Source organism: Pteronotus mesoamericanus, unplaced genomic scaffold (assembly GCF_021234165.1).
Source record: "Pteronotus mesoamericanus isolate MK-2021 breed Mesoamerican mustached bat unplaced genomic scaffold, CSHL_Meso_final contig_20, whole genome shotgun sequence".
NCBI lineage: Eukaryota > Metazoa > Chordata > Mammalia > Chiroptera > Mormoopidae > Pteronotus > Pteronotus mesoamericanus.
In genome coordinates, this window is record NW_026555085.1 from 70888026 (window position 1) to 70902094 (window position 14069).

The 14069-nt window shown below is 34.9% G+C and overlaps 1 protein-coding gene across 2 annotated transcripts in view; it reads right to left on the minus strand.

Moving 5' to 3' along the window:
- The window catches only part of MCM9 (minichromosome maintenance 9 homologous recombination repair factor), a 69460-nt gene that overhangs the window by 21045 nt on the left and 34346 nt on the right, over nt 1-14069 (minus strand). For both annotated transcript variants that reach the window (XM_054569879.1, XM_054569881.1), the window contains exon 8: nt 4496-4670. In XM_054569879.1, coding sequence (XP_054425854.1) covers nt 4496-4670 — 175 coding nt within the window. The remainder of the gene's footprint in view (nt 1-4495; nt 4671-14069) is intronic.

Genomic DNA, 14069 nt, shown 5'->3' on the forward strand with positions numbered 1-14069 from the left:
GCATGTTTCTACCAGTCAGGGAAGAGATGAGCACAGAGACAGTACATGTTCACAAACTCCAATAGCTATTTGACAGAGTGAGTTCATGTCTGTTGAATATAAAAATAAAATATATGAATTTACATATTTTTAAAATTAAGGATTTTTGTGATATAATTTATATACAGTAAAATTCAACTTTTTTAAAGGTGTTCCTCTGCAGCCAATCTCCTTCCCCGACCTTGGCAATCACTCATCTGATTTCTCTCATTATAATTTTGCTTCTTCTAGAATTTCATATAAATGGAGTCATAAACTATGTAGTCTTTTATTTTTGGCATCTTTCACCTCACATAGTGCTTTTAAGATTCATCCATGTTGTTGAATGTATCAATAGTTTGTTCCTTTATATTGCTTATTTATATTTATATTCCATTGTATGGATCTATCAAAACATGTTTATCCATTCACCATATGACGGATTTTGGGTTGTTTGCAATCTTGGGTGATTATGAATAAAGCTGTAAAGGTGTTTATATACAGGTCATTTTTGTAAATGGTTATCTAAGTACCAGCACCATTTTTTGGAAATGACCATTCTTTTTCCACTGAATTATCTTGGCATCATTCTTGAAAATCAACTGACTTTATTATAACTTTGGTTCTATTTCTGGACCTATATTCTCTCCCATTGATCCATGTTTATCCATATATCAATGCTACACTGCCTTGATTATTGTAGCTTTATACTAAATCTTGAAATAAAGAAAGTCCTCCAAACTTATTCTCTGGTAAAATTGTTTTGGCTATTCTAGTTCCTGTGCTTTTCCATGTATGACTTAAAATCAGCTTGTCAATTTCTGCAAAAAAAGCTTGTTGGGATTTTAATTGAAATTGCATTGATTCTATAGATTGCTTTGGGGAAAACTTAAATCTTTAATATTAAGTCTTCTGATCAATGAAACTCAATCTATCTTTCCATTTTCAAGAGATCTTTATTAGGTCTCTTTAATTTCTGTCATCAGTGGTCTATAGTTTTTACTATAAAAATCTAGAAAGTACTTTGCTAACTTTATCCCTAAATATTTCATGTTTTTGGATACTGTTATATAACGTATTTTATTTTGGTTTACAATTGTTCATTGCTAGCATACAGAAAAACAATGACTTTTTATACATCAGCCTTGAATCCTAGTACATTTTAAATAGATTCTTTCAGATTTCCTAGGTAGATGATCATGTCATATAAAATATAGACAATTTTAACTTCTATCTTTCTGATTTGACTTCCTCCCTCCCTCCCTTCCTCCCTCTCACCCTTACTTCCTCCCTCTCTCCCTCCCCCTTTCTTCTTCCCATTTTTGGCCTTACCAAACTGACTAGTACTTCCATTACAATTCTTACCAGAAGGGAAAAGACTGGATATATTTTTTACTTGCTCCCAATCTCAAGTGGAAAGCTTTCAGTCTTTCACCATTAAGTATGAAATGTTTCTTGTTAACATTTAAACAGAGGGAGGGACTTCTCTTCTGGTTTGCGGTGAATTTTTATCATGAGTGGGCATTTAGTTTTATCTAATTAAATACAATTCTGTCAAATTGCAACTTTCCTGCATTTATTGGGATGATAGGTTTTTCTTTCTTATTCTGTTAATATTGTGAATTATATTGATTGCTTTCAAATGTTATAGCAACTCTGCATTCCTGAGATAAGCCCCACCTGGTTATAATGTATAATCCTTTTTATACACTGCTAGATTTATTTACTAAAGAACTGGTAAGAATTTTCGTGCCTGCATTCACAGGGCATACTGGTCTGCAGTTTTATTTCCTGTAATGTCTTGGGGTCTACCAGAAGCAGCATCTTTTTGCCTGGCTCCTACAGGGCGGGAGGAAGACTCTCTAACCTCCTCCCGAGGCAGAGGGGTTTTTTGCCTCTACTCTTCCCCTAGAGGCCCTGGGAATGACAAGGTTTGTTGCCCTACCCCAGTGATTTCAGGTATTTGCTCCCTCTGAGCGATGTGTCTGCGGAAGCAGCAGGGCTTTTTGCCTATTGCCCAGCAGCAATCATCTCTCAGGCTTGTGGGGCTGATGAGGGCAGGGCAAGGTCTCTGATCTTCTGCTCTGCCCAATTTTTCTTGTGAGCATCTGGGGGAGACCAGTGGAGAAGCGCTTGAAAGTGAGAAACCCCCCTATATTTGGAGATCTTGGTTATTTTAAACTGATATGCAAGCCCACATGTGGACTTCAGGGAATTTAAAATAAATTTTAGTTATTTCTCTTATTTGTTTCAATGGCAGCCACCTCTTCTTCTCATGTGCTGTGACAGTTACGTGCCTCACCTCTCCTTGGAAGGGCTTGTCACACTTTGGAATTAAGTTCCCTTGACTTCCCTGTAAACTCAACTCTCTAATAAGCTCAAAGAAAGTTATGATTTTTGCAGGCTAGCTGGATTTTTCTTGTTGGAATGGGAGTGACATGCCCTTACTGCTTTCTCCATTCTAAGTGGATAAAGAACTTAGGCTTATATTTTATATCTCTTTGCTTTTTTATTTTATTTTAAAAATAACATTCTATTTTATAAAAATATTGCTCTGTGATAAATTGAAAAATAAGCATTAAAACTAGCCCTTCACCATAAATAGTGTGAAAAGCCTTGTTCCAGTGCATAAAGTAGTTATAGTTATGACAAGATTGTCCAAACAGAGGGTGCAGCAAGCGAACTGTTTATCTGCAGGAACATTTCTTTTGGAACTTACAACACACTTATGGAGGGAAGATTCATACATACGTACAGAGGGTAAAGGCAACAGCAGTGGTTACAGTATTTTCACTTACAAAGATTTATTCTGTAGCCTGTCACATAGCACTGCCAATGTTCTCCCTTTCTAAAATACACTCAATAGCATGTGTCCCAATTTTCCCTTATGCCAGGAGTAATTGTTTAGAATTCTTTCAAAATGTCCCAGATTTCCTCTGGAAAAGTTATATATCAAAATAAACCATAGAGTCTACCTACTAGCAATGATACTAATTAAATGAAGACATAATCAGAAGAGAAAGTAGCTTTGAAGACACTTAGTATAGTATTATCTGATTTTTCCTGCTAAGTAGGTTTGAAGCATTAATTATTTTAAAGTACGTTCTCTCATGACACTTTTGGACTTATCACTTTGGTGCTCTTGTATCTGTCTTTCCCAACTAAATAGTGAACACCTCAAGGACAGTGTTGCATTCATCTTTGTATCTCCCAATGTCTAGCACAGAGCCTGGTATACAGCAGGCTCTTGATAAATTCCTACTGAGTGAATATATATTGAATGAAATGATTAGATCTGAAAATAGTTCTGTCTAGTTTTTCTTGTATCTTTTTCTTCTGTGTTATAGCTTGCTTTTACCTTTCCTTTGCTCTCCACCTTTCCTTTTTTGTGAGTGTATATAATAGCTCTCACATAATCTATTAACACCAGTATCTGCCTGGCTCCCGTGCAACCATTACTGTTTGAAGACTCTGCTGGCAGCCCTATCTGCCTGATCAGTTGGCCTCAGCATTGAATGAGATCTGTAATAGTAGCATTAGGGCTAAGATAGTTCTGCTTCTGTCCTTTGCTTGGATAACCTGGCAGCCTGCTTAATAGTCAGCCTTTGTAGCCAATATGTTTCCCATAACCACATTAGGACCTGGATTTCTATCTGAGCCTACCTATTTTTTTCTCTCATTGGTCATATGTGGCCAGCGATTCACACACCTCAACCCCTGAGCCTCCCTGAGTCACAACAGGTACTTCATCTTATGCTAATATATTATTAGTTTTCCATCTGCTGTGATGAAACTTCCATTAAGATATATTAGGAAAAAAATATATAAGGGGAATGCCATTGAAAGCAGATATTATGTTTTTTTTCTTTTCAAATATTTCAAAATTCCTAACATCATAATATACCCGGAGTAGATACATGAATACTGAATGAGACAATGGTTTGAATTCTGCATTGAAAGCTCTTCATAAGTCCCCTCCACGAATTAAATCAATTTACATTCGCCTTGGCTGATGTGGTTCACTAGATTGAGTGCCAGTCTGTGAACCGAAGGGTCGCTAGTTTGATTCCCAGTCAGGGCATATGCCTGGGTTGCAGGCCTGGAGGCACACAAGAGGCAACCACATATTGATGTTTCTCTCCCTCTCTTTCTCCCTCCCTTCCCCTCTCTAAAAAATAAATAAATAAAATCTTTTTAAAAAGAGTTTTAAAAAAGTGTTCTGAAAGCTTTCTTCTAAAGAAAAAAAAATAAATCAACTTACATTTACACTGTAGCTTTCCCTTTTTCCCAACAACTCATTTTTACTTCCTTCCCTCACCTCCAAGAGAAAATTAATATGTGTCTTTAAGTGTGGTAACGGACAGTGCCTAAGAGGGTCAAACATACCTTACAGATCAATAAGGTTCCTATTTTTCCCATAACCATACATTAACTAATCTCATGACTCCCACAGATTTTAAAGAAAAGAAACTCTTACCCAGCCTTAGCGACACTTATGGTTTGCTGCTCCATTGCTTCATGGATACTGGTTCTATCATGCTCTTTGAGGCTATTAAACTCATCGATACAGCAAAGGCCTGCATCTGCAAGCACTAATGCCCCAGCCTCCAAATTCCATTCTCCTGAGTCTTTTACAGCAGTTACTGTCAGACCTAAGGAAATAAACAAGCTGTGTCAGCTTTTATTTTCAAAAGCATTATCTTATACCTATGAAAGGAAACAAATGCCTACATTTTAAAGGGAAGGAAAGGGCATGGAGTCAAGGCTTTCATTTGTAGTCTACCAAAAACGGATGGCATCAGGACAACTATTTCAGGCTGTCAGTGGAAGATCTTGGCATATCCTATATTCTGAAAATCTAATAGGTATTGTTGAGTATCTGTGGCAACCAGAAGTCTTCAAATTTTCTGTCTCTCCTTGATAGTAGTGGTTTAAACCTTTAGAAGGAGCAAACAGATCTCCACAGATCTTATGACAAGAGGTTTTGCACTGTATATTGAAGGGTTCAAAGACAGAGAACAGTAGATACTACAGTCCAATGATGAAAATGAAAAGTTTGCTCCCAGCCACGGAGGATTCCCTTCATATGGCTTATCTGATTTTAATTCATCCTTTATACCAGTCAATAAAGCAGAGTGGTCAAAAGCAAAGTCTTTGGTGTCATCTAGACTTGGATTTGAATCTTGGATTTGTCATTCTGGCTAATGTATAGCAGGCATATTTCATAACATAGTCTTTAATACATCCATCTATAAAAGGAGATAACAAAGAAAAATATTTTATAGATGCTTAGAATATAAATAAAGCTCTTTAAAAGGTATATGATACATAATGAGCATTTATAGTAACTATTATTGATTTTAAAAATTGGTAAAACTCTGGCGAGACTGATTTAAAAAATAGACAAAAGTTACAAATATCAGGAATGAAAAACAGAACACTACTATAGATCCTGTAGATACTAAACTAATAACAGAGAAATAAAATAAACTACTCTATGTCCTAAGTTTAATAACTTAGATGAAATCATCATATCCTTTGAAGTATATAAACTGCCAAAGTTTATCTTAAAAAAGGTAATTTGCATAATCTTAAATTTACTTTGAAAATTGACTATGTAGTTAACAACCTTGCAACACAGAAATCTACAGGCTGAGATGACACCATGGTGAATTCTACCAAACATTTACAGAAAAATAATACCAATCCTATAAAAAACTTTGAGAAATGTAGAAAAACAAGAAATATTTCCCAGCTCATTTGATGAAGCCTATCATGGTACCCCAAATAAATAAAGATATACTAAAGAAAATGACAGATCAGTACCCCTTATAAAATAGATGCAAAAATCCTCAAAAAAAAAAAAAAAGAAAAGAAATCAAATAATACATAAAATAACAGGTAGCCAAGTTGGATTTATTTTGGGAATGCAAGAATAATTCAACATTAAAAAATTAATTAATGCAATTCACCATATCAACAAACTAAGGGAGAAAAAGCAAATGGCCACCTCAACAGATACAGAAATAAGACTTGACAAAACTCAACAATCAATCATGATTAAAAAATCTCTGCGATAACTAGCAACAGAGGGAACTCCTTTAATCTTTAAAATAATGTATTTATGGTAGCACCCCAAAATATTCATATTTTACTTGGGTAAAAATCTTAAAAATGATGTATAAGATCTGTATGCAAAAAGTATAAAACATTGATAAAGGAAATCAAAGATTACCTAGTCAAACCAAGAGATAATCCCATGTTTACTGAATGAATTGAAAAACTCAGTATTTTAAGATGTTTCCCCAATGTGCTCTGCAACTGTTCCCAAAATGCTCTATATATTCAGTACAATTCCAAACAAAATCCTTGCAGGACTTCTCTTTTTATAGAAATTGACAAAGTGATTCTAAAATTTATATGGAGAAGCAAAGAAAACAGAAAAGTCAAACCAAAAACAAAGTAAGAGTTCTCACATAACCCATTTCCAGATTTACTACAAAATTAGAGTAATCAATTCAGATTGGTATTGAGAAAGGATAAAAACAGATAGAACACTAGAATAGACTAGAGTCCAAAATAGACCCACACATACATGGTCAAGTATATAAAAGTAAAAGCAATTTAATGGAGAAAGGATTATCTGTTCCACAAATAATTGGATAGCTTTATGCAAAAAGAAAAAAAATCAGTCTTGATCCATATCTCACATGTAATACAAAAATTAAGTCATAATGAATTAAAGACCTAAATGAAAAATATAAAACTTTATAGAAGAAAATTCATAGATGAAAATACCTGGTTTCTGGTCCAGCATTTAAGGAGCTTAGAAGTTACTATTCCCTCTTAACACCAAGTAAAAACCTGAACAAACTGAGAAATCAGTATTTCTCAGAGAATCCATCAGAGAAATGAGGTCACAGGGCAAATCCCTGCTCCTCAAATTGGAGACATAAAGTTAAAGAATCACAATTTACCAGAGCAGAAACCTCCATGGGAAGCTGGACTGGGATAGGAAAATCTGAATGGTAATTCTCAAGTTGCTGGAGACTCAGTGTGGACAACTCTGAGAATTAAAAACTCCAGAAGAACCTAGCCATGGGGGGAAGGGGTCCTCGCACTGTTGTGAATTTTAGTTCCAGAAGCTCTACCATGTTCTCACATTAAATATCAGCAATTTTTCTCCAAGTGTAAGCAGAGAGATGGAAAGTCTAAGAAATAATAAAACAGAAATTCTAGATATCAAAAAACACTGTAAAAGAAATGAAGAATACCTTTGATGGACTCATTAGGAGACTGGACATGGTTGAGGAAAAAAGTCTCTGAGAGTAAGGACAGTCAGTAGAAACTTCTAAAACTGAAAAACAAAGAGAAAAAAGATGGAAATAACAGAACAGAATATCCAAGAACTAGGAAAACAACTACAAAAGGTATAACATACATGCAGTTTATGTAATGGGAATACCAGAAGAAGATAGAGAAGGAATAGAAGCAATAATGACTAAAAAATCCTCAAATTCACGTCAGACACCAAACCACAAATCCAGAAAACTCAGGGAACACAGAGAAGGAAAAATGCAAAACAAAACAAAACAAAATCCTACACTTAGGCATATAATATTTAAACTTCAGAAAACTAAAGATGAAGAAAAAATATTGAAACAAGCCAGAGAAAAACACTTACCTTTAGAGAAAAAAACCCACAAGAATATTCAATAACATCCTCTCAGAATATTTTAATATAATTTTCAAAATAAATTAATACAATAGCATTCACAAGTGAAGATACAATCACACTAGGTTCTGCACTGGTTAGAGAACCTCTAAAGCAGGAGTCAGCAAATTATGATCCGTGGGCAAAATCTGGCGTGGACACCTGTTTTTGTAAATATAATTTTTTTTGGAACACAGTCATACCTATTATTTAAATATTGCATATGGCAGTTTCACATTAAAATAACAGAGTTAAGCTAGTTGTGACAAACACTGACTAGCCCTCAAAATCTACAATACTTGCTTCTGGCCTTTATAGGAGGTTGCTGACTCCTGTTCTAGAGCACTAATGTCCACTTTGAGACATCAAATTTAAAAGAATTACTAATTTTAAAAAGGGGGTAAACAGATTATGAAAGACATGTTAATAATGCCTTCAATTTAAGGAATAGTTTATAGTATGAGGTATGATTAGCTTGAAAGAAAGATTTAAGAAAGATTTAGAGAAGTGAAAATAATGTTTATATATTTAGAGAACTATTCTAAGAAGAATTAGGCTAATTTGGAGCAAGTTCAAAAGAAACAACCTAGGACAACAGGCAGAGTTTTACAGGAAATTGCTGGATACATTGAGGTGTTTAAAAATGAGTTGGCTATGTTACAAAGTAGTGAATTTTCCTCAAAGTAATTATTTAAGCAAAAGGGTAATGTCCATTTGTCAGAAGTAGTGTAAAAAGGTATTTATGCAATGAACAGGTAACTGGATAAAAAGAATTAGAGAATACTGAGATGAAAGCAATTGAAGGTACAAGATACCACAACTATAGGATGCAGCTAGAGCAGTGCTTAGAGAGTTGACATGCTATAAATGCCTACATTAAAAAAGAAGAAACATCTCAAATCAGTAATCTATCCTTACACCTTAAGACACTGGAAAAAAACAACAGCAAACTACACCCAAAGAAAATGGAACAAAGGAAATGATAAATACTAGAATAGAGATTATTGAAATAGAATACAAAAATAATTGAGGAAATTAATGAAACCAGAAGTTAAAATTTTCGCTAGACTGAACAAGCTAAAAAGAAAGAATAATCAAGTTACTAAAATAAGGAATCAAAGATGGATATTATTACTGATTTTACAAAAACAAAAAGGATTTATAAGGGAACACAATGAATAACTGCATGCCAACTAAGCTAAAAAGAAAGAATAATCAAGTTACTAAAATAAGGAATCAAAGATGGATATTATTACTGATTTTACAAAAACAAAGGATTTATAAGGGAACACAATGAATACCTGCATGTCAACTAATTAGATAATTCAAATGACGTTGACAACTTTCTAAAAAGATACTACCAAAACTAACTCAATAAGAAAATGAAAATCTGAACAGACATATAATAAGAGACTGAATTAATAATTTTAAAACTACCCCCCATACAGATAGCTTTAATAGTGAATTCTATCAAACATTTTAAAAGTCAAATATCAATTCTTCACAAACTCTCCTTTATAAGTAGCCTAGGAGGACATGCTTCCTAATTCATTCTATGTGAACAGTATTACCCACTTACCAAAAATTACACAAAGACATTATAATTATACTTAAGACCAATATCTCTTAAGACTACAGATACAAAAATCCTTAACAATATGCAAGCAAACCAAATCCAGCAATATATAAAAAGTATTATACATCATCACCAAGTGGGATTTATTTCAAGAAAGAAAGATTGGTGCAACCCTGAAAATCAAATAATTATATCCCCATACTAATAGAGTAGGAGACAAAAGCACATGATCATCTTAATAGGTGCAGAAAAAGCATTTGACAAAATTCATCAAACTGGGAACAGAAAAGAACTTCCTGACAAAGGGCATCTATGTTAAAAATAAAAAAAGCTAACTTCATTGTAAATGGTGTAAGACAATGTTTTCCCACTGAGATCAGAAACAAGACAGAGATGTTTATTCTAACTACTTCTATTCAACATTGTATTGGAGGTACTGGAGATTTTAGGAAGGGCAATTAGGCAAAAAATGAAATAAAAGGCATCAGGAAAAGGAAAAAAGAAGTAAAATTACCCCTATTTGTAGATGACATGATCTTGCATAAAGAAAATTCAAAGGAATTCACTAAAACTTTATTACTACTAGTAAACAAGTTCAGCAAAGTTGAACAATAAAAAAATCAATTTTTAAAAGTCAACTGTATGACTATATGCTTGCAATGAAGAATACAAGAAAATATGAAGGAAATACTGATTTCATTTACAATAGCATCAAAAAGAATAAAATACTTAGGAATAAATTTAACAAAAGTAGAAAATCTCATACTCTGAAAACTACAAAATATTGTTGAAAGTAACTAAAAGTGACTTAGACATATGAAAACGCATCCCATGTTCCCCGACAGGCAGACTTAACATTGTTAAAATGGCAATATTTCCCAAAGGGATCTACAGATTCAATGTGATCCCTATCAAAATCTCAGCTGGCTTCTTTGCAGAAATTGGCAAAGTGATCTTAAAACCTACATGGAAATTCAAGGAATCACAAATAGTCAACACAATCTTGGAAAAAAAATGTTGGAGGACTCAAACTTCCTCATTTCAAAACTTACTACAAAGCTACAATGATCAATACTGTGGTAGTGGTATAGGATATAGACCAACAGGAAAGAACTGATTGTGCAGAAAGGAACCCATACATTTATGGTCAATTCATTTTTGATAAGGGTTCCAAGACAATAATTGAGGAAAGAATAATCTTTTCAAAAGATGCTGCTGGGAATTGGGCATCCACATTTGAAACAGGAATTTGGACACTATTTGACACCATATACAAAAAAAAAAAAAAAAAGATTCTAATTGGATCAAAGACGTAAATGTAAGGTGTTGAAGGTAGACAAGGCTTAGAGGAAAACACAGGTGTAAATCATCGTGGTCTTTGATTAGGCAATGTTTTTGATGAATGACACCAAAAACACAATAAAAAAAAAGATTTCACCAAAATGAAAAGCTTTGTGCTGCAAATGACACTCCCAAGCAAATGAAAAGATAATGCACAGAAAAGGAGAAAAATTCTCTAAACCTGATAAATATGTCTCTGAGAAAAGACCTGCATTTAGAATAAGGAACTCTTGGAGTTCAATAATAAAAAAAACAAATAACCCAATTTTTTAAATGGCAAAGGATTCAAATAGACATTTCTCTATTTGGTAAAAGACATACAAATGGTCAAAAGCAAATGAAAAACGCTCAACATTTTTAGCCTTCATGGAAATGTAAATCAAAAACCACAATGAGACACTACTTCACATACCACCCATGTCTCTAATCAAAAAGACACAACAACAATGGTTGGGAGAGATGTGGAGAAATTGGAATGCTCCTACATTCTGGTGGGAATGTAAAATGGTGCAGCCACTTCGGAAAACATCTTTGTATCTCTTCATAAAGAGTTACTGTATCATCCAGCAATTCCACTCTTAAGACCCAGAGAAATGAAAACATATGTCCCCCTCAGAAATTTATACACAAATGTTCATAGTAGCACAGCTGTTTTTTTAAGCTGTTTTTTTAAGCTGTTACTTAAAAAAAGTCACTGTGTAATCATACTGGGGGTAGTTGGAGGTGGATTCTTCATATGCTGGATTCAAGGCTGTAGCAGGCACAGATTCTACCAACCTAAAATTCACCAATGATTTACCTGTTTGTGCACTTATGAAACCTTTCCCCTTCCTATTCTTTCTAGTTTTTGACCTTTTCTAAACAACCCTGCAAATAAGGCCTCCAATCTCAGAAAGCTTACGTGCCTAGCTTCTGTCAAGCATATCTCCATTTCATGTCATTTGTCTCTATAGTAACCAACTAAAAAAACTGCTATGCTTAGCAGTGGCTTTGTGCAAGGAGTGTTCTAGCCAAGAGACGTTTTAAAGATTTGAGTCCTCCCACTACTTCTAACCACATTTCTCCTGGTTACAGGAAAAGGACACAGGCTCTGATGAATGGGAAAGGTGGACTGCTAGGGAGAAAAGAGTGGAATGGAAAATGTGAAGGATGATGGATTGTAAGTGGAGACTGAGTTAAAGAGGAAAATGAGTTTAGAAGGAGCTTCATATAAGAGGACTAAGAACACAGGGTAAAAAACTAGGTAAAACAAAATATTAAGCATTTCCATTAATACTCTTCTTGTCAGAACATTGACATCACTAAATTGTCAACAACAAACATAATTATGGTGATTTAGAAAGCAGACTGATATCCTTGATAGTTATCTGAAAGGTGTTCAACAGTATAGTCCAGCTATGGATAAGAGCTCAGACACAGCTTATGTCTTTAACAAAATTTAACCTAATGGTGGGAGGCAATGAATGTTAAACAGTTAAACTGTTATTAAGAAAAAGGAACAAAGAATGGGGTAGGGAGACACTAATATGGAAACTATAAAAAGTATAAGGATGCATTCCAAGATTCATTCCACATACCCCCCTCACTCCCCAATCATCCCTTCTGCAACAGTCGGCTTTGTATCTGCAGCGCCTCACAGGGAGACCCCCACAGCTTTGCCTTGGCTGGGCCTGCTCTCACTCTCAGGACATAGCTGTGCCAACCTCATTCATGGAGCTTTGTTCCTCAAGAGTTCGATTAATCAAGTCTTACAGAGAAATCATACCAACTGCTTTTTCTACACATAAAATCCTATTTTAAGTATTTGACACAGCAAACGGAAAGTAGATAATCACTTGGTCAGCAACGAAAGGAACAGGTTTCTGAGCACCATTATCCTTATTTGTTATATGGGAATTATAATACAATACCTTACCCTCCTACCGTACCAGAATGTTTTGAGGCTTAAAATGTATGTATGTGTGTCTGGAAAAAGTCCAGCCATTGTTAATATAATGAAAATGGTTTGCGCAATATCGATGTAACTCGGCAGCCAAAGAGAGTGGACTGGAATGCACATGGGTGAACGATGACAATTTTGCTGTACTAGTCAATGGGGGCAGGAGACTCTGTTGAGTGGACATGTATACTGTATGTCTGCTGCATTCAAAATAACTGAGCAAGTGGAGATATGAATATAGATCAAATTTTGCATTAAGCTTGAACATTCCTCTGTGGAACGTATTTGGATGACTCAAAAGGCTGCAGCTATGGGCTATTGGTGATTGGCAGCTTCATCACAACAATGAAGCCTGCTCATGCACCATGTCTCCTGCCGAGTTTTTTTGCTAAATATCAAATCACCCAGCTGACGCAGCACCCCTACAGCCCAGATTTGGCACCCTGCAACTTATGGCTTTTCCCAAAACTAAACTCACCTCTAAAAGGGAAGAGATTTCAGACCCCTCATGAGATTCAGGAAAATACTACAGGGCAGCTGATGGTAATTCCAACAAAGGATTTTGCAAAGCGTTTTAAACAGCAGAAGAGATGCTGGGAGAACTGTGTTAAGTCCCAAGGTGCCTGCTTTGAAGGGGACTGAGGCGTCATTGGCCTATGTACAATGTTTCTTATATCTTGTATCTTCTTCAATAAACATCTCTATTTTTATATCACATCTATAACATCTCATCTCATAGTAAGTGGCTGGATACTTTCCGGACAGATCTTGTGGCATACATACATACTGTATCACCACAGTATGACTCATACTCTAATGCTCACAAACAACTGGGCATGTGAGAACCATTTTTGGTAGGGGCTATTCAACTGTTTAATACATTGACAATAAAATGGGATCCTCTCCATTCAAAATAGATTTCCTAAAACTGAAGGCCTGGTATTAGCTGTCCCATATTAACTTTCAAAAGACCAATAGACAAAGATGTCTCATGAAAAGCAACCTACTTAAGTATGAACAATGCCCAAAGAATGGCAATTCAAAATTCTGTGCACTATACTAAGAGAAAACTTCCAGTTTTGATGATACTTAAGAATTAATTTTCTCTCTGAATTTAATTAGCCAACTTTAGTCGTTTCACTCACAACACTTACAAAGAAAAAATGATGGTTTATGAAAAGCAAGCAATAACATAAGCCTTTATATCACTGTCGTTTAGAAACAGTTCAACAACCTTATAAATATGTTAAAAGTTGTCCCTTTCCCAACAATGGTAGTTAGGCAGCATAAGTTACTCCACATGGAATGTTGATGAATCAAGCAAAAGCTCCTCAGAACTCATGTGGGGTGCCACAAATTTATATTTACTAACCGTTTAGGTCATAAATTCTGTGAAAATCACACGAATTGATATGCCTCTGTGTTCTTTAATCTCCTTTTCCCTTATATTTGTGGCCCCTTGGTCTCCTGACACCTCCATT